The 21,830-nt window shown below is 47.6% G+C and overlaps 1 protein-coding gene across 3 annotated transcripts in view; it reads right to left on the reverse strand.

The window, feature by feature from the left end:
• The window catches only part of BDP1 (B double prime 1, subunit of RNA polymerase III transcription initiation factor IIIB), a 240,670-nt gene that overhangs the window by 164,978 nt on the left and 53,862 nt on the right, over positions 1-21,830 (reverse strand). For all 3 annotated transcript variants that reach the window (XM_063963887.1, XM_063963886.1, XM_063963885.1), the window contains exon 9: positions 2,482-2,622. In XM_063963887.1, the coding sequence (XP_063819957.1) occupies positions 2,482-2,622 (141 nt within the window). The remainder of the gene's footprint in view (positions 1-2,481; positions 2,623-21,830) is intronic.

The raw sequence follows: 21,830 nt of genomic DNA on the forward strand, positions 1-21,830 counted from the left end.
GAGTCTTCTACCAATTTTTACAAATCCGACATTTTTACCACTCGCTTAACCGTCCCTCTCCGGGCACACCCCTTGCACCTACTTCAGCTATTGAATCCCTTTGTCGTTCACACCACTTATCTAAAGGCCTCATTTCGTCAATTTATCAAATTTTACCATCTTACGATTCATGAACTGGCCTGGGAGAATGACACGGGGGAGGTTCTTACTCCCAACGAATGGTCTCAAATTAAACTAGCAATATTGAAATGTTCAATCTCAGTGCGCATTAAAGAAAATGCTTATAAACTGTATACTCGCTGGTACCTAGTTCCGACCCGACTGCGTGTTATTTTCCCTGATGCCTCGGATCTCTGTTGGAGACAATGTGGCCAGAAGGGGTCTTTATTACACATTTGGTGGACGTGCCCTAGTTTAAGCCAATATTGGCAGGAAATACACAAATTAATTAAAAATATCACTGACTTTGATATGCCCTCTTCACCTTTTTACTGTCTTCTAGCTAGACCGATCCCCAACCTTCCGCGACCCACACACAAATTGATTAATCATATACTTTACACCGCTAAATGTCAAATTGCAGCACATTGGAAATCTACCGCCCCCACTCCCCTCCCTGCTACCATTAATGCCATATGGTCGACTTACAGATTGGAGCGAATATCCTGAGTTATCCATGACACCCCGATTCAATTTGTTCGCGTCTGGTCACCTTGGACCGATTACAACGATGCCGAACCTCCCTTGTCAACCATCTGATCTTGCTTTGTGGACTTCTGAACTACTTTAATGTGGTGCATACACCTCGACTGGCTACCCCACCCCAACTACTTTTATCTTACCGCTACATCTCTGACTCCGTGATTCCTAACCCTCGTCCTCCCTCCCCCTTTCTTCTTCTTCCCCCCTTTTCTCTTTCTCTCCCTCTTTATACCCTTTCTACTCTCTTGTCTCTCTCTTTACATATTCCTTAAAGTTCTGTGTATTTTCTCTCACATTCTGTTACACGTTGTTCAGAATGTTGACTAGTATATTCTTCTTCAAATAGACAAAATGTTATGTTTTATTTCAGTACTATGATATGTTACACCTTTACTGATTTTTGATGATGTCTACTGGACCTCCAACTCAGTTTACAGTTTACAAGTGCTAACAATGTCTTGCTTGAGGTTCTCTAATAAGTCTACTGTTTATCCCACTTGGTGTAACCTAATTCTGCATTACCTAATAAAATATTCTTTAAAAAAAAAAAGAATAAGAGACCGTGCACATGGGCACCCAGGGATGCCTAACTGGACAGAAGAGAACCTATCCCATTAGATTATGCAAGTAATAAATGGGTGAACGAGGGGTGTGTGAGGAGTATTTTTCGATAAAAAATTAAACCAGTGTGTAAAATCCTTAAACTAAGATTTATTGCAATACAGGCCCTGTATGCCACAGCATGCAGACACATGTAGTTCCCCAAGGGAAATATCCAATTAGTCCCAGTAATTTACCGGGGCTAATTGTCCCGCCGGGGGCTATCTAATTAGCCCAGATGAACCAGCACGAATGGCAGCTTACCAGGGGTTACCTGATGCTGCACCGGGTGTTGGCTCCTGGCAGCTCCCGGTGCAGCTCTGCAGTTCTGGTTCCCTCCGGTCACATGACTGCTCTCCATGTGACTGGGGGCGGAGGAAGTTGGGGGATTCGGGTCAGTTAAGTGCCAAGTGCCGTCTATTGGGCCATGATGCCCTCCCTGCAGTCCCAGCCTGCCGCGTCATGTAAAGGGCTACACTTGACGCGTTTCTCAGCCTCTGAGGTGGGGCTGTTTCAGAAGACTTTTGAAGACTGCATTTTAGATTTCCGTTTGAATTCAAATATAACACTCTCTGCACATGTTACACATGCGCCACCTGCAGTGCAACATGGTTTGCCCAGTTTTGTGCTTTTTGTTTTGCTAACAAACCTGAATCAGGCCTAATATTTGTAATCTATGAGGTCCAGAATGTCCTTTTTTTTTTTTTTTTTTTTTTTTAACAATCCCATGCAATTTTTTTTTTATTTATTTTTTTACAATAGCTGGCTGTCCATCAGTCAATCGGTTACTGATGATTACAGAAAGCAACAAACTTCCTGGAAAACACCAACATACTGTAGCATTTCATATGCAGATACAGCCGCAGTTGTACACAGACTATAGGCCGCATATCAGTTGAATCAGCAGAGTTTGCGAATGCGTCCTAGTCACAAGTCGTATTTTTGGTTAAAAAGAAGCCCGAAATTAGCCTCATACATGCCAGGCATCACGCGGTGCATGGCGTATTGAGGCTAGATATATGAGGACACATCTGTAGGTAAATAATGAACTAATAGAATTTTTTTTTTTTTTTTTTTTTTAAAGCCTTCTGCCATAAGTCCATTCACCTGCATAAGAGTGATGTTATCTGCATAATGTCCCTGGACAGAACTTCTTCATGCACAGATTAATACTCTTACCTTTCTGTTTCTTGCGTGACTTATTAGCCTTTTTCTCACGTGGCTGTTTAGTTCTTGGGGTTTTCGGCTTTTTCTTCCCTGCTTCAAGGGCCTTTTCAAGCAGTTGAGCAAAAAATTCAAAGTCAAAGGATTTCTTCTCCCCTGTTAAACAGTAAAATGTAATTTATTACAGTCTGCTTTAACCTTTGGTAGTCAATAATTCAATATAATACAGCACAAAGCTTACATCTAAAAAAGTTGCCCATTTGAGGCACTCTCTAACACTAATACCAGTACAGATAACCCAAAAACGCAGTTCTGAAACATTGCTTAATGTGTACTTGGGGGTTTATTCAGGATTGTTAGCAAATCAAAAAAGTACACAAATGGGTAAATCATGTTGCACTGCAGGTGGGGCTGACGTAACATGTGCAGAGAGTTAGATTTGGGTGAGGTGTGTTCAAACTGAAATCTAAGTTGCAGTGTAAAAATAAAAAACAGCCAGTATTTACCCTGCACAGAAACACTATAACCCACCCAAATCTAACTCTCTCTGCACATATTACATCAGCCCCACCTGCAGTGCAACAGTGGTTTTGCCCATTAGTGTGCTTTTTTGATTTGCTAACAAACCTGAATAACACCCTTAACCTCCTAAACCCACTAGGCCTCAACTGGAGTTGATCTGAGAAAAAGGGGGCAAATTTCCACATGGACCATACTGCTTAGCCACAAGGTTTATTAATAATTTATTTTGCATGCAGGAAAAACATTGACTTTCCTTTGCAAGTGGCACAAAAAATACCAAGCAGCTTTAGTTTAACACTGCCATTACAGTGGGGCTAGGATGCAGACCCTTCCCAACTCTAATTCTATTTGCAAATGTTGGTTCATTTTGACCAAATGTAAATCCAGCTAGACCGCCTAATAAATAGAAAGTAATTTTGGTGAAAAAGAGACAATATTCCCATCTTGCTGTACTATTGGCTATGTTGATGTGCTCACAGAATGGGTAGTAACTAGTATCTCAGCTGCAGTCTGAAGAGCAGGGCCATACCCTATGGGTGCAACATAAGGCAGAGGGAATGAAGGGAAATATCATTATAAAGATGGAAGACACTTGTATTAAGTCACATTGTTACACTGTAAAACCAAACAGGCTCATGTGTTCTTCCCAGGAAGTGACAGGCTGTTCTCATGCAGATGTGTAACGTTACCCAAGTAAGGATTTTTGAGGCCTTGACTTTCATTTCCTTCTCTTTGCGACATAGTGGCTATAGATGTAAACTATTAAGGTAATGCTGTCCACTTGTACTAATACTTTAAGGCTCACCAGTGTCGCAGTACAATGTACGGTAGTGAATTAATTACTGCTCTCCATTAGGACTATGGGCAATTCCAAAGTAATGGATGTAACTCTCAGATACAATGTTTGTGCTAAACATCTGGATTGCTTCAAATTTAAAATGCACATAAAGAAGCAAATTTTACCACAATTGTATCTACCACTGGTGAATGAAAATATGAAGTGTGAACAAGCCTCACCATTGTTGTCTGCTGTAAATAAATACATTGTTTAAGTGTAACGGATGTAACCAAGATAGGACATGGTAATTTCTGACATAAAATACATGTCTGATGTCTCTGAAACTACAACAGATATTTATTCCATACATTTTTACAATAAAGCATAAACCACACAGATTGCTTTAGTACAATTTTCAGGAAAGTCATACAGCTTGGACCAGTTTCTGTATACCCAGAGCTTTGTCTTGAGGCAGAAAAACTTTCTGGACGTTGGTATCCAGGATCACCCCAAGAAACGCTGTGCCGGCTGAAGATTGGATTTCCAAAAATTGATTATCCATTCGTGTTCCACTAACACATTGTATGTTAATAGAGCATGCTCCTGGAGAATGAGATCCTATGGAGCTTTGAGGAGGAGGTCGTCTAGGTATGGTATTATTGTGGCTCCCAATGATCTGAGGTGAGCAATCATCACCGACATGACCTTGGTAAACACCCTGGGGGCTGCGGACTGACCGAATGGTAATGCTCTGAACTAAAAATGATCCTGTTGAATCGCAAACCTAAGAAAACTCTTTGTGTGGTTCCCATATCGGAATGTGGAGATACGCATCCTTGATGTCCAGAGATATCATAAATTCCTTGGGTTCCAGGCTCGAGATCACAGAGTTGAGCGACTCCATCTTGAACTGATTTAACGATTTCAGATTTGTTCGTACAGTACTCTCTGGTTTTGGTACTACGAAAAGATTAGTTTAGAAACCCTTCTTTCGTTGAAGCAGCATTAACACAGCGGATTCTACCAAAGACTGTATTGCACCTTGAAGGGCCAAACGTTTGACCAGAAGAAGTGGAAGATTGTCGTAAAATATTTATTTGGCGGCAAAAATTTGAAATCTAACTTGTACCCTTGGGAGATCATATTGCGAATCCACGCATTGTCTGATATCTTATACCAGGTATCCTGAAAGTTTCGAAGCCACGCAACCACCGTACTTGGGCCCCGGTGGGAAGGTAAACTGTCATGTCACGGTCTTTCCTGCAGGCTTTGGGTCTTTACTACGAGCAGCAACTGTTGCTTGCGGCGACCTCTACCTCGCAAGGGTGTAGCGCTTCCGCGTCATCTAAAAGGCTGAGTGAAACGAAAGGACCGAAAGGAAATTCCAATATAAGAGCGCTTAGGCGATGGCGGAAGGGTTGGAAAAAGGTAGATTTACCACCCGTAGCCTGAGAAATGAATGAGTCTAGTTATTTTCCAAAAAGAATGTCACCTGTAAACGGAAGTGCTTCTGCCGCTCTTTTTGCCTCAGCGTCAACTTGCCATGACCAAAGCCAAAGAACTCTTCTGGCTGCAATAGTTGCTGCTGAGATTCTCGAGTTAACTTGTCCGATATCTGTAGCCGCTTCTCCTAGGTATACAGCTGATTCCTTAATATGTTCCGCTAAGATCAATACTTCTTCTAACGGAACTCCCTCTTGTAAGTCCTTAATCAATTTAGTCGCCCAATGCTCCACTGCCTTGCTCACCCAGGAACTCACCAAGATGGTGTAAGTGAGACACCTGCGGCCGAATAGATGGACCTCAACATGGTGTCCAGCTTCTGGTCAAACGGATCTTTCAACGAAGTTGCTCCCAGAACAGGTAATGCAGTCTTTTTGGACAACCTGAATAGAGAGGAGTCCACTCGAGGTAACATCTCCCATTTATCCGTCATAGCTGATGGAAATGGATCAATGCTGAGCAAACTTTTAGGCATCTGAAACCGATTGTCCGGGTGTTTCCAAGCCTCTGCCAGAGGATCATCCAGTTTCTTGGAAAAAGAATAAGTGCCTGATGAACGCTGCTTTCTACCAAATAAAGCAGTACATGGTGAATCCGATGTCGTAGTCTCGGAAGTGTTCAAAACTCATCTTATAGCTAAAACATACGTTATGGTAAGAACTTACCGTTGATAACGGTATTTCTCCTAAGTCCACAGGATAACAATGGGATATGATGGATCGACAGCGAATTGGCACCAAACCATCAAAAGCTTTCAGGCCTCCCAGGATGCAACGGGCCCGTCCAGGAGACGGGCACGTTAACTGTTATTAACGGTAAGTTCTTACCATAACGTATATTTCTCCGGCAGGGTCCACAGGTTATCCACATGATAACAATGGGATTTCCCAAAGCAATTTAGTGGTGGGGACGCTCCTGATTGGACAGGAGAACCTTACGCCCGAATTCAGCGTCATGAGAGGCAAAAAGTATCCAAGGCATAATGTCTAATGAATGTGTTAATGGAAGACCATGTGGCTGACTTACATATCTGTTCTGCTGAAGCACCATGTTGTGCTGCCCATGAAGGAGCTACCTTACGAGTAGAATGAGCAGAGACATTAGCCGTAACAGGGAAATCAGCTTGAGAGTATGCTTCTGAAATTGTCATTCGAAGCCATCTTGCCAGCGTCTGTTTAGTAGCAGGCCATCCTCTCTTGTGAAATCCGTAGAGAATGAAGAGAGAATCTGTCTTTCTGATGGCACTGGTATGATCCACTTAGATCCTTAATGTCCGGACCACGTCCAGCGATGCATCTCCCGCAGAAAGTCCCAATACCTGAAAAGCCAAGACTACAATTTCTTCATTAAGGTGGAATTTAGACACCACCTTAGGAAGCTACCCAGACCTAGAACTGCTTTATCTGGATAAAAAAAAATCAGAAAAAGGGAACAACATGACAGCGCTCCTAAATTTGACACTCTTCTAGCTGATGCCATAGTCAGTAGAAAATAAGATTTTACTCACCGGTAAATCTATTTCTCGTAGTCCGTAGTGGATGCTGGGACTCCGTAAGGACCATAGGGAATAGCGGCTCCGCAGGAGACTGGGCACAACTAAAGAAAGCTTTAGGACTACCTGGTGTGCACTGGCTCCTCCCACTATGACCCTCCTCCAGACCTCAGTTAGGATACTGTGCCCGGAAGAGCTGACACAATAAGGAAGGATTTTGAATCCCGGGTAAGACTCATACCAGCCACGCCAATCACACCGTATAACTCGTGATACTATACCCAGTTAACAGTATGAAATATAACTGAGCCTCTCAACAGATGGCTCAACAATAACCCTTTAGTTAGGCAATAACTATAAACAAGTATTGCAGACAATCCGCACTTGGGATGGGCGCCCAGCATCCACTACGGACTACGAGAAATAGATTTACCAGTGAGTAAAATCTTATTTTCTCTGACGTCCTAAGTGGATGCTGGGACTCCGTAAGGACCATGGGGATTATACCAAAGTTCCCAAACGGGCGGGAGAGTGCGGATGACTCTGCAGCACCGAATGAGCAAACTCTAGGTCCTCCTCAGCCAGGGTATCAAACTTGTAGACTCTTGCAAAAATGTTTGAACCCGACCAAGTAACAGCTCGGCAAATTTGTAAAGCCGAGACCCCTCGGGCAGCCGCCCAAGAAGAGCCCACTTTCCTCGTGGAATGGGCTTTTACAGATTTAGGGTGCGGTAGTCCAGCCGCAGAATGTGCAAGTTGAATCGTGCTACAGATCCAGCGAGCAATAGTCTGTTTAGAAGCAGGAGCACCCAGCTTGTTGGGTGCATACAGGATAAATAGCGAGTCAGTTTTCCTGACTCCAGCCGTCCTGGAAACATATACTTTTCAGGGCCCTGACTACGTCCAGTAACTTGGAATCCTCCAAGTCCCAAGTAGCCGCAGGCACCACAATAGGTTGGTTCACATGAAAAACTGATACCACCTTAAGAAGGAATTGGGAACGAGTCCTCAATTCCGCCTTATCCATATAAAAAATCAGATAAGGGCTTTTGCATGACAAAGCCGCCAATTCTGATACACGCCTGGCCGACGCCAAGGCCAACAGCATGACCACTTTCCACGTGAGGTATTGTAGCTCCACGGATTTAAGTGGCTCAACCCAATGCGACTTCAGGAAATCCAACACCACGTTGAGATCCCACGGTGCCACTGGAGGCACAAACGGGGGCTGACTATGCAGCACTCCCTTAACAAAAGTCTGAACTTCAGGCAGTGAAGCCAGTTCTATTTTGGAAGAAAATCAATATAGCCGAAATCTGGACCTTAATGGAACCCAATTTTAGGCCCATAGTCACCCCTGACTGTAGGAAGTGCAGAAATCGACCTAGCTGAAATTCCTCCTTTGGGGCCCTTCCTGGCCTCACAGCACGCAACATATTTCCGCCATATGCGGTGATAATGGTTTGCGTTCACTTCTTTCCTAGCTTTAATTAGCGTAGGGATAACTTCCTCCGGAATGCCCTTTTCCTTCAGGATCCGGCGTTCAACCGCCATGCCGTCAAATGCAGCCGCGGTACGTCTTGGAACAGACAGGCCCCCTGCTGCAGCAGGTCCTGTCTGAGCGGCAGAGGCCATGGGTCCTCTGAGATCATTTCTTGGAGTTCTGGGTACCAAGCTCTTCTTGGCCAATCCGGAACAATGAGTATAGTTCTTACTCCTCTCCTTATTATTCTCATTACCCTGGGTAAGAGAGGCAGAGAAGGGAACACATACACCGACTGGTACACCCACGGTGTTACCAGAGCGTCCACAGCTATCGCCTGAGGGTCCCTTGACCTGGCGCAATATCTTTGTAGCTTTTTGTTGAGGCGGGACGCCATCATGTCCACCTGTGGCCTTTTCCAACGGTGTACAATCATTTGGAAGACTTCTGGATGAAGTCCCCACTCTCCCGGGTGGAGGTCGTGTCTGCTGAGAAAGTCTGCTTCCCAGTTGTCCACTCCGGGAATGAACACTGCTGACAGTGCTAACACATGATTTTCCGCCCATCGGAGAATCCTTGTGGCTTCTGCCATCGCCATCCTGCTTCTTGTGCCGCCCTGTCGGTTTACATGAGCGACCGCCGTGATGTTGTCTGACTGGATCAGCACCGGCCGGTGTTGAAGCAGGGGTCTAGCCTGACTTAGGGCATTGTAAATGGCCCTTAGTTCCAGAATATTTATGTGTAGGGAAGTCTCCTGACTTTTCCATAGTCCTTGGAAGTTTCTTCCCAGTGTGACTGCCCCTCAGCCTCGAAGGCTGGCATCCGTGGTCACCAGGACCCAGTCCTGTATGCCGAATCTGCGGCCCCCTAGAAGATGAGCACTCTGCAGCCACCACAACAGCGACACCCTGGCCCTTGGAGACAGGGTTATCCGCCGATGCATCTGAAGATGCGACCCGGACCACTTGTCCAACAGATCCCACTGGAAGATCCTTGCATGGGACCTGGCGAATGGAATTTCTTCGTAAAAAGCTACCATCTTTCCCAGGGCTCGCGTGCATTGATGCACCGACACCTGTATTTGTATTAGGAGGTCTCTGTCTAGAGACGACAACTCCTTGGACTTCTCCTCCGGGAGAAACCCTTTTTATCCTGTTCTGTGTCCAGAACCATACCCAGGAACAGTAGACGCGTCGTAGGAACCAGCTGCGACTTTGGAATATTCAGAATCCAGCCGTGCTGTTGTAGCACTTCCCGAGATAGTGCTACTCCGACGAACAACTGCTCCCTGGACCTCGCCTTTATAAGGAGATCGTCCAAGTACGGGATAATTATTTCGGCCATTACCTTGGTAAATACCCTCGGTGCCGGGGACAGACCAACGGCAACGTCTGGAATTGGTAATGACAATCCTGTACCACAATTTTGAGGTACTCCTGGTGAAGAGGGTAAATAGGGACATGCAGGTAAGCATCCTTGATGTCCAGTGATACCATGAAATACTCCAGGCTTGCAATAATCGCCCTGAGCGATTCCATTTTGAACTTGAACCTTCGTATATAAGTGTTCAAGGATTTCAATTTTAGAATGGGTCTCACCGAACCGTCTGGTTTCGGTACCACAACATTTTGGAATAGTAACCCCGGCCTTGTTGAAGGAGGGGTACCTTGATTTCACCTGCTGGAAGTACAGCTTGTGAATTGCCGCCAGTACTACCTCCCTTTCTCCGAGGGCAGCAGGCAAGGCTGATGTGAGGTAACGGCGAGGGGGAGTCGCCTCGAACCCCAGCCTGTATCCCTGTGATACTACTTGCAGAACCTAGGGATCCACCTGTGGGCAAGCCCACTGGTCCCTGAAGTTCCCGAGACGCGCCCCCACCGCACCTGTCTCCACCTGTGGAGCCCCAGCGTCATGCGGTGGACTCAGAGGAAGCGGGGGAAGATTTTTGATCCTGGGAACTGGCTGTCTGGTGCAGCTTTTTCCTTCTTCCCTGGTCTCTGTGCAGAAAGGAAGCGCCTTTGACCCGCTTGCTTTTCTGAAGCCGAAAGCACTGTACCTGAAAATACGGTGCTTTCTTAGGCTGTGAGGAAACCTGAGGTAAAAAAATTTCTTCCCAGCTGTTGCTGTGGATACGAGGTCCCAGAGACCATCCCCAAACAATTCCTCACCCTTATAAGGCAGAATCTCCATGTGCCTTTTAAAGGCAGCATCACCTGTCCACTGCCGGGTCTCTAATACCCTCCTGGCAGAATGGACATTGCATTAATTCTGGATGCCAGCCGGCAAATATCCCTCTGTGCATCCTTCGTATATAAGACGACGTCTTTAATATGCTCTATGTTAGCAAAATATTATCCCTGTCTAGGGTATTAATATTATCTGACAGGGTATCAGACCACGCTGCAGCAGCACTATTTATGCTGAGGCAAATGCAGGTCTCAGTATAGTACCTGAGTGTGTATATACAGACTTCAGGATAGCCTCCTGCTTTTAATCAGCAGGCTCCTTCAAAGTGGCCGTATCCCAAGACGGCAGTGCCACCTTTTTTGACAAACGTGTGAGCGCCTTATCCACCCTAGGGGATATCTCCCAACGTGACCTATCCTCTGGCGGGAAAGGGTACGCCAGCAGTAACTTTTTAGAAATTACCATTTTCTTATCGGGGGAACCCACGCTCTTTACACACTTCATTCACTCATCTGATGGGGGAACAAAACACTGGCTGCTTTTTCTCCCCAAACATAAAACCCCTTTAATGTGGTACATGGGTTCATGTCAGAAATGTGTAACACATTTTTCATTGCCGAGATCATGCAACGGATGTTCCTAGTGGATTGTGTATATGTCTCAACCTCGTCGACACTGGAGTCAGACTCCGTGCCGACATCTGTGTCTGCCATCTGAGGTAACGGGCGTGTTTTGAGCCCCTGATGGCCTTTGAGACGCCTGGGCAGGCGCGGGCTGAGAAGCCGGCTGTCCCACAGCTGTTACGTCATCCAGCCTTTTATGTAAGGAGTTGACACTGTCGGTTAATACCTTCCACCTATCCATCCACTATGATGTCTTCCCCACAGGGGGCGACATCCCATTTATCGGCCTCTGCTCCGCCTCCACGTAACCTTCCTCATCCAACATGTCGACACAGCCGTACCGACACACCGCACACACACAGGGAATGCTCTGACTGAGGACAGGACCCCACAAAATCCTTTGGGGAGACACGAGAGAGAGTATGCCAGCACACACCAGAGCGCTATATAATGCAGGGATTAACACTATAACTGAGTGATTTTTCCCCCAATAGCTGCTTGCATACACATATTGCGCCTAAATTTAGTGCCCCCCCACTCTTTTTAACCCTTTGAGCCTGAAAACTACAGGGGAGAGCCGGGGGAGCTGTCTTCCAGCTGCACTGTGAAGAAAAAATGGCGCCAGTGTGCTGAGGGAGATAGCCCCGCCCCTTTTTCGGCTGACTTTTCTCCCGCTTTTTTTATGGATTCTGGCAGGGGTAATTTATCACATATATAGCCCTAGGACTATATATTGTTATGATTTGCCAGCCAAGGTGTATTATATTGCCCTCAGGGCGCCCCCCCCCCCCCCAGCGCCCTGCACCCATCAGTGACCGGAGTGTGAGGTGTGCATGAGGAGCAATGGCGCACAACTGCAGTGCTGTGCGCTACCTTGTTGAAGACAGAAGTCTTCTGCCGCCGATTTTCCGGAACACTTCTTGCTTCTGGCTCTGTAAGGGGGCCGGCGGCGCGGCTCCGGGACCGAACATCGAGGTCGGGTCCTGTGGTCGATCCCTCTGGAGCTAATGGTGTCCAGTAGCCTAAGAAGCCCAAGCTACCACCAGTTAGGTAGGTTCGCTTCTTCTCCCCTTAGTCCCTCGCTTCAGTGAGTCTGTTGCCAGCAGATCTCACTGTAAAATAAAAAACCTAAAATATACTTTCTTTCTAGGAGCTCAGGAGAGCCCCTAGTGTGCATCCAGCTCAGCCGGGCACAAGATTCTAACTGAGGTCTGGAGGAGGGTCATAGTGGGAGGAGCCAGTGCACACCAGGTAGTCCTAAAGCTTTCTTTAGTTGTGCCCAGTCTCCTGCGGAGCCGCTATTCCCCATGGTCCTTACGGAGTCCCAGCATCCACTTAGGACGTCAGAGAAAGAGAACTTAAGCTGTCAACCATTTAAGATCCACTTTATTAAATGGTTCAAACGGAGCAACTTGCAGAGCTTTGAGGACTAGACTTACGTCCCAAGATGCTGTAGGAGGAACAAAAGGAGATTGAACGTGCAGCATTCCCTGGAAAAAAGTACGCACATCCTGTAAATTGGCAATTTTCTCTTGGAACCATACAGTCAATGCTGATACTTGAACTCTCAAGGAAGCCACATTCAAACCTTTATCCATTCCTGCCTGAAGGAAAGTTAAGACCCTGGAAACTCTGAAGGATTTCGGGTCCATACTTCTCTCACTGCACCAATGAATATAGTAGGCCTGCCATATTCTGTGATAAATACGAGCTGAGGAGGTTTCCTTGCTCTGAGCATTGTTTGAATCACCTGTTGTAAGAATACTCTTGACTTCAGGATAGAGGTTTCAAGAGCCACGCCGTCAAAGACAGTCGATCCAGATGTCTGTGATAACAAGGACCCTGCATTAGTAGATCTGGACGTTGAGGGAGCAGAAGTGGAGCATCCATCGACATTCTCTGCAGATCTGTGTACCAATGCCTTCTGGGCCAAGCCGGAGCTATTAGAATCACGGCACCCTTTGCTTGCTTTACTTTCCTCACCACCCTGGGTAACAGGGTGATCGGAGGAAACATACACCAGATGAAAGTCCCATTTCACTGACAAGGCGTCCACAAAGATCGCTTTTGGATCCTTTGTTCCTGACCCGTATCCGGGCACTTTGTTGTTCAGACGGGACGACATGAGATCCATCTCTGGCAATCCCCACTTGTCTACTAGAGTCTGAAAGACCCCCGGGTGTAGAGCCCATTTGCTTGTCTGAATGGCGTGTCGACTGAGAAAGTCCGCTTCCCAGTTTAGGACTCCTGGAACGAATACTGCGGGCAAGGCTGGGAGATGGAGTTCTGCCCACTTTAGAATGTGGCTTACCTCCTTCATTGCTGTTTGGCTGCAGGTTCCTCCCTGATGGTTGAGGTACGCTACTGCCATTGCACTGTCCGAGCGTATCTGGACTGGTTTTCCTTGAAGAGTGTCCTTTGCCTGAATCAGTGCCACATATATGGCCCAAAGTTCTAACAGGTTATTGGCAGGCAACTTTCTTCTGTGGTCCATTGTCCCTGGAACCATAATTTTCCGGACACTGCTCCCCAGCCCTAAAGACTGGCATCTGTTATCAGGATCTCCTAATCAGATATCCAAAAGGGTCTCCCCTTGTCTAGTTGGGATGTCTGTAGCTACCAGGCTAATGACTTTCTTATCTTTACTGGAAGTACCATATTCTGGTTCTTTATTGTCCCATGTACTCCATTCCGTCTCGCCAGAATCAGCCGCTGCAGAGGCCTCGAGTGGAATTGCGAATACTCCACCATGTCGAATGTTGACAGCATCAAACCCATCACTCGCATTGCTGCGTGAATTGATACTGTTTGACTGTGTAACAACTCCTGAATCTTTGACTGTACCTTGGATATCTTGTTCCGAGGTAAAAGTAGGATTTTGGTTACCTACCGGTAAATCCTTTTCTCGTAGTCCGTAGAGGATGCTGGGGTCCATATTAGTACCATGGGGTATAAACGGGTCCACCAGGAGCCACTGGCACTTTAAGAGTTTGAGAGTGTGGGCTGGCTCCTCCCTCTATGCCCCTCCTACCAGACTCAGTCAAGAAACAGTGCCCGAGGAGATGGACATCTTCGAGAGAAGGATTTAACACAGATAGTGGTGAGATTCATACCAGCTCACACATACAAGGCACATCTAGCTAACTTAGCTTGAAAACTCAGCAACCGCTGAGAACATTACTTACCAAGTAAACAACGCAGTACTTAACTAAAAACAAAGTTGTACTGAACCAGATAATAATTGCAGGAAAACAAAGCGCTGGGTGAGCGCCCAGCATCCTCTACGGACTACGAGAAAAGGATTTACCGGTAGGTAACCAAAATCCTATTTTCTCTTACATCCTAGAGGATGCTGCGGTCCATATTAGTACCATGGGAATGTACCAAAACTCCCAGAACGGGAGGGAGAGCGCGGAGGCTCCTGCAGAACTGATGATCTGAAGTTCAGTAAAAGTATCAAACTTGTAGAACTTGCCAACGTGTTCGATACAGACCAAATTGCTGCTCGGCAAAGTTGTAACGCACACACACCCCGGGCAGCTACCCAGGAAGACCCCACCTTACGTGTAGAGTGGGCCTTGACAGACGTAGGACACGGCAAGCCTGCCGTAGAATACGCATGCTGGATAGTGAACCAGATCCAGCGAGATATTGTCTGCTTAGTAGCACGACACCCAATTTACTTGGGATCATACAGGACAAACAGAGAGTCTGATTTTCTGTGATGAGCAGTCCTCTTCACATAGATTTTCAGAGCCCTTACAACATCCAAGGACTTTGATGAAATTGCGGAGTCAGTAGTCACTGGCACCATAAAAGCTTGGTTGATATGAAATGACGACACAACCTTTTGGAAGAAACTGCTGATGTGTCCGGCGCTCAGCTCTATCTTCGTGGAAGATCAAGTATGGGCTTTTACAGGACAAATCCCCCAACTCCGACATATGTCTAGCAGAAGCTAAAGCCAACAAAGCGACAGCCTTCCACCTAAGAAATTTGACGTCGACCTCCTGTAGAGGCTCAAACCAGTCAGATTGGAGAAACTGCAACATCACGTTAAGATCCAATGGCGTCATAGGCGGTACAAAGGGAGCATGGATGTGCAGAACTCCCTTCAAAAAGGTCTGAACCTCAGGTAGGGCAGCCAATTGTTCCTGGAAGAAAATGGACAGGGCCGAAATTGGGACCTTCACAGATCCCAACTTCAGGCCCATATCCATATCCAGCTTGTAGGAAGAGGAGAAACCGTCCCAGTTGAAACTTCACTGCAGGAAATTTCTTGGACTCACACCAAGAGACATATTTTTCCCAAATTCGATAGTAATGGTTTAGACATTACTCCTTTCCTAGCCTGTATCAGGGTAGTAATAACTTTGTTCAGAAGGCCCTTCCGAGCTAGTATCAGATGTTCAAAATCCATGCCGTCAAACGTAGCCATGGTAAGTCCTGATAGGCGAACGGCCCCTACTGCAGCAGGTCCTCCCGAAGAGGCAGAGGCAGAGGCCTCGGCTCTTCTTGCAGTAGATCCAGAAGATCCGCGTACCAAGCCCTTCTTGGCCAGTATGGAACAATGAGGATCGCTTGAACCCTTGTTCTCCTTATGAGCTTTAGAACTATTGGGATGAGTGGAAGTGGAGGAAACACGTACGCCGACTGGAACACCCACAGAGTCACTAGGGCGTCCACCGCTACTGCTTGCGCGTCCCTTGACCTGGAACAATACCGCCGAAGCTTCTTGTTGAGACGAGAGGCCATCATGTCGATCTGGGGTACACCCCAAAGATCTGTTACCTCCTTGAACACCTCCGGATGGAGACCCCACTCCCCTGGATGGAGATCGTGTCTGCTAAGGAAGTCCGCTTCCCAGTTGTCTACTCCCGGAATGAAGATTGCTGACAGCGCCAATGCGTGCTTTTCTGCCCAGAGGATGATTCCTGTTACCTCTGCCATTGCAGCTCTGCTCTTCGTTCCGCCCTGTCGGTTTATGTAAGCCACTGTTGTCACATTGTCCGACTGCACTTGAATGGCCCGATTTCTCAGAAGATGGGCCGCTTGGAGAATACCGTTGTAGACGGCTCTTAGTTCCAGAATGTTTATCGGCAGGCTAGCTTCCAGACTTGACCACCTTCCTTAGAAGGTTACCCCTTGAGTGACTGCGTCCCAGCCCCGAAGACTTGCATCCGTGGTTAGAAGGATCCAGTCCTGAAACCCGAACCTGCGGCCCTCCAGAAGGTGAGAGTTAATTGCAGCCACCAGAGGAGTGAAATCCTGGCCTTTGGCGACAGACGAATTCTCTGGTGCATGTGTAGATGGGTTCCCAACCACTTGTCTAGGAGATCCAGTTGGAAGGACAGAGCGTGAAACCTCCAGTACTGCAGAGCCTCATACGAGGCCACCATCTTCCCCAGAAGGTGAATGCACTGATGAATTGACACCCGGGCTGGCTTCAAGACATCCAGGACCATCGTTTCAATCACTAACGCCTTTTCCACTGGGAGGAATACCCTCTGCACCTCCGTGTCGAGGATCATTCCCAGAAAAGATAACCTTCTGGTTGGTTCCAAATGTGACTTTGGAAGATTCAGGATCCAACCTTGTTTTCTGAGAAGCTAAGTCGTAAGTGCTATGGACCGTAACAGCTTCTCCCTGGACGAAGCCTTTATCAGCAGATCGTCCAGATAAGGAATTATGTTCACCCCCTGTCTGCGGAGGAGAATCATCATTTCTGCCACCACCTTGGTGAACACCCTCAGTGCTGTGGAGAGAACGAATGGAAGGGCCTGGAACTGAAAGGGACAGTCCAACAGTGCAATCGCAGATAAGCTTGAGGCGGCAGCCAAATCGTAATGTGGAGGTACGCATCCTTGATATCCAGGGATACTAGGAACCCCCCCCCCTCCTCCAGACCTGATATCACTGCCCTTAGGGACTCTATTTTGAACTTGAACTCCCTCAGAAAGCGGTTTAGTGATTTTAAGTTCAGAATGGGCCTGACCGAACCATCCGGTTTCGGTACCATGAAAAGGTTTAAATAGTAACCTTTGTTCTGCATGTGAGGAGGTACTGGCAAAATGACCTGTGCCTCCACCAACTTCTGTACTGCTTCTTGCAGGACAGTCCTGTCTGCCAGCAGAGTTGGCAAGCCTGATCTGAAAAAATCAGTGAAGAGGGAAATTTTGAAATTCCAGCCTGTAATATCTTGCACCCAGGGGTCCAGGCCGGATGACTGAAATGTCTGAGTCTCGCTCCCACCGGCTCCACCTCCGGGGAGTGCAGTCCACAGTCATGCGGAGGACTTTGGTGTACCTGAAGCAGGGTTTCTGTTCCTCAGGTTTCTTGAACTTGGGCTGAACTCCCCGAAAGAAGGTGTTGGACAGCTTTGCCTTTCTGGGCCTGTTAGACCAAAAGAACTGTGACGTAACTGAAGAAAACGGTTTCTTCGGAGCAGGTGTAGCTGAGGGAATGAAGGGTGACTTACCAGCCGTAGCGATCCACCCATCTAACGCTTCCCCCAAAGAGAGCCTGACCTGTGTAGGGTAGGGTCTCCACACTTCTCCTGGATCCCACGTCAGCAGACCACTGGCGCAACCATAGCCCTCGACGAGCTGATACTGACATGGATGAAATTCCAGCAGCCATGGAACCCAGGTCCTTCATGGATTCTACCAGAAATCCTGCCGAATCCTGAATGTTACATAAAAACAATTCAACATCACATTTTTCCATAGTATCCAAATCCTCAAGTAACGTGCCTGACCACTTTACTGTAGCTTTGGCAATCCAAGCACTGGCAATAGTGGGACGTAGTATTGCCCCAGAAGCTGTGTACATGGATTTGAGCGTATTATCAATTTTACGATCAGCCGGCTCTTTCAAAGCGGTAGATCCTGGAACAGGTAAAACCACCTTTTTTGAGAGTCTGGATACTGACGTGTCAACAATAGGCGGGTTTTCCCATTTTTTCCTATCCTCTACCGGGAAAGGAAATGCTACCAGAACCCTTTTAGGTATCTGGAATTTCTTATCTGGGTTTTCCCAAGCCTTTTCAAATATAGCATTTAATTCCTTTGACGCAGGGAAGGTTAGCGAAGCTTTCTTATTTTCAGTGAAGTAAGCCTCCTCAACCTGCTCGGGTGTTGTATCAGCAATATTCAACACATCCCTAATAGCCTCTATCATCAACTGCACCCCTTTTTCAAGTGATGCGCGCGCCCCCCGACCCCCCCCCCCCCCCCCCCCCCCCCGCGCAACACATCCCCATCACCGTCTGTAGTATGAGAGTCGGTATCTGTATCATCCTGCATGATCTGAGCCAAAGCACGTTTATGGGAATATACAGCAGGGAGCCCTGATGTACCAGACCTGGGCCATACTGACAAAGTTCTGTAAAGTCTGGGTTGCAGATTCATTTTGTGCAACCCTATCAGAAATCTGAGAAATCATAGATTTGATAGAGGATAACCACTCAGGCTCCCTTGCTGGAATCTGTGCTAAACCAGTGCAATCCTGATTACATGGAATGGGATCATCCTGAGAGGACATATACTCTGCAGCATATGACACAGAGTCCCTGGACATTGCTTAATGGAGACCACAGACACTCCACACACACACACACACACACACACACACACACACACACACACACACACACACGGGAAGGCAGACAGAGTTTCACCCCCAAGAATGGCAAGAGACACATAGATTGGAGCTAACCCACACACAGCGCTTTTAAAATAAAGGGAGACCCCTTAGCAGCACTGACTGTGCACCTTAATAGGTTACACAGTCGTTATGCAGCCTTCCCCCCTTTCTACAACCCCCTGGTACTGTGATAGATAGCTGGAGTTGCTGTGGAGGGACTTCCTCTTCACTGACAGCGCTGTGCAGGCAGGAAAATGGCCATGAAACGCTGCTTGGTCCGCTCTGAGGAGAAGCTCCGCCTCCAAAGTGGCGCTGTCTTCTCGCTCTTCACAGGATTATACTGGCCTGAGGATTGATGCTGGCTGAGAACCAGGGACACCGACAAGCTGTGTGACCAGTGTAGGGTGTAGGCGCTGGCTCAGGGCGCCCCTCACAGTGCCGCACTATGTACCGCTGAGTCCCCGGAGGACAGTTAATACTGCGCTTCTACCCTGATGCTGCAATCTTCACACCAGCCCCCCGCTTGCTAGGAGGGGGGGGGGGGTGACTCGCTCGCCACAATCTTCAACTCTGTAAGGGGGTGGTGGCACGCTGCTGGGGTGAGCGATACCCTACGGCGGGGAACGATCTATTCCCTCTGCAGCTCAGTGTCCAGGCAGCGGACACGGTGGCTCAGACCCCGCAGGGCAGACACTGCTCCCCCCCTCAGTCCCTCGATGCAGGGAGGCTGTTGCCAGCAGTCTCCCTGTAAAATAATAAACTCTAAAACTAAACTTTACTAAGGAAACTCTGGAGAGCTCCCCTAGCTGTGACTGGCTCCTCCGGGCACATTTTCTAAACGGAGTCTGGTAGGAGGGGCATAGAGGGAGGAGCCAGCCCACACTCTCAAACTCTTAAAGTGCCAATGGCTCCTGGTGGACCAGTCTATACCCCATGATACTAATGTGGACCCCAGCATCCTCTAGGACGTAAGAGAAAATACTTTCTGTTGACTTGAATCCAGTACAGCCCCAGAGTCATACGTTGTGACGGAACCAGAGAAGACTTTGCCCAATTTATGAGCCACCCATGCCTCTGCAGACATGTTCTTGTCTGTTTGAGATGGCACAGGAGCAATTCCTGTGATTGTGCCTGGATTAAAAGGTCGAGGTATGGAAAAATTCTTATCCCCTGCTTGCGGAGATAAGCTGGCATCACCACCATGATCTTGGTAAAAACTCTGGGGGCTGTGGCTAACCCAAAGGGTAGGGCCTGGAACTGAAAATGCTGATGGAGGATGGCGAACCTGAGATAACACTGATAGGACAGTGCTATATGAACATGTAGGTATGCAGCCTGAATATCCAGGGATACCATATAATCCCCTGGTTCCAAGGCCAGAACTATGGAGCGTAACGTCTCCATGTGAAACCGTGGTACCCAAATGTATTTGTTTAGCATTTTGAGATTGAGAATGGGTCGAAAAGACCCATTTGGCTTCTGAACCAAAAACAGGTTGGAGTAAAAACCCTGTCCCCGTTGTGCAGGGGGTACTGGAATGACTACTCCTGACTGAAGAAATTTCTGAACTGCTTCTTGCAAGGCCCTTGCCTTCTCCTCCACCCGAGACGGGCTGATGCAGAAGAACCTTCGAGGAGGATGCTTGAAGAGGAAAACATAACGAAGAGATACCGCTTCTTGCACCCAGGCATCTGTTGTAGACTGCTGCCAGATCTGTGCACACTGAAAAAGCCGGCCCCCTACCATGGGGTCCCCCAGAGGGAGGCCCGGGAGTTTGGACATCCAAAGCAGGGAGTTTAAATGGGTTTACCCGTTTGAGGTGGCTAAATCCGGTCTGTTTGGGTGCGACATGCTCATCTTGCATAGACGCTGAAACACAACTGAAGAGTGACAATTGTTTAAGCATCTAACAAGTCCTGTTTGGACAGGATTTTTAGACGCCCAAAACAACTGAATTGATGATGATAGAATGATGTGGGAGACAATGCAGGGGGAGATAATGGTTTGGCTTAGAGACAACGCCAGGTAGAAGATGATGATGTGCAGAGAGATGTCGCAGGGGGAGGTGATGGTGTGCTGAGAGATGTCGCAGGGGGAAGTGATGGTGTGCTGAGAAATGATGCAGGGGGTAGGTGCTGGTGTGCTGAGAGATGATGCAGGGGTAGGGGGTGGTGTGGTCAGAGACTACGCAGGGGGTGGTGATGGTGTGCTGAGTGATGATGCAGATGGAGGTGATGGTGTGCTGAGAAATGATGCAGGGGTAGGGGATGGTGTGCTCAGAGACTACGCAGGGGGTGGTGATGGTGTGCTGAGAGATGATGCAGGGGATAGATTATGGTATGCTGAGAGATGATGGAGGGGGTAGGTGATGGTATGCTGAGAGATAATGCAGGGGGTAGGTGATGGTATGCTGAGAGATGATGCAGTGGTAGGTGATGGTGTGCTCAGACTACGCAGGGGGTGGCGATTGTGTGCTGAGTGACAATGCAGGGGGTGATGATGGTGCGCTCAGAGACGACGTAGGGGTACATGATGGTGTGCTCAGAGACGACGCAGGGGGTAGGTGATGATGTGACAGACACAGTAGTGGAGATGGTTTAGCTGAGAGATGCAGGGGACAGAATGAGACACAGATTACACGAGTCTTGTTGAACCTCTGTTGTACTGTATGATGCTGACCGTGGTAATATTCCTACACAAACAGGCATCTTCTGGACAATGTGATCTCCTACATGAATAGTGAATACCGACTGAAGACGCAGCCTGTCTTAGAGGATACAGTTCTTCAGACGTTCCGTATTGTGAGAAACCATCATATAGGTAAGGTGCATGTGAAATTGAAAAGAATGTTCCCAGTGTGACAAGAAACAAGTGGCATCACGCCCCATTTTCAGTGGCCATGCCCCTTCTCGTATGTCACCAAATCCATTTTTTCGGCGCTCCTCAGGCGCGCGCACATGCTTTACAGTTTTATGGGGGGGGGCTTCATTCTTAATTTTGCCCTGGGCTCCGGGAACCCTAGTTACGACTCTGCCCAAGAGGCCTAATGGTGGGAACTTCGCCCCTCAGGAAGATCAGGGAAGAAGATGTAGAGAATTTTCACTGTAGCATCATGATTCATGAGTGAGTGAG

Source organism: Pseudophryne corroboree, chromosome 1 (genome assembly GCF_028390025.1).
Source record: "Pseudophryne corroboree isolate aPseCor3 chromosome 1, aPseCor3.hap2, whole genome shotgun sequence".
NCBI classification, from domain to species: domain Eukaryota; kingdom Metazoa; phylum Chordata; class Amphibia; order Anura; family Myobatrachidae; genus Pseudophryne; species Pseudophryne corroboree.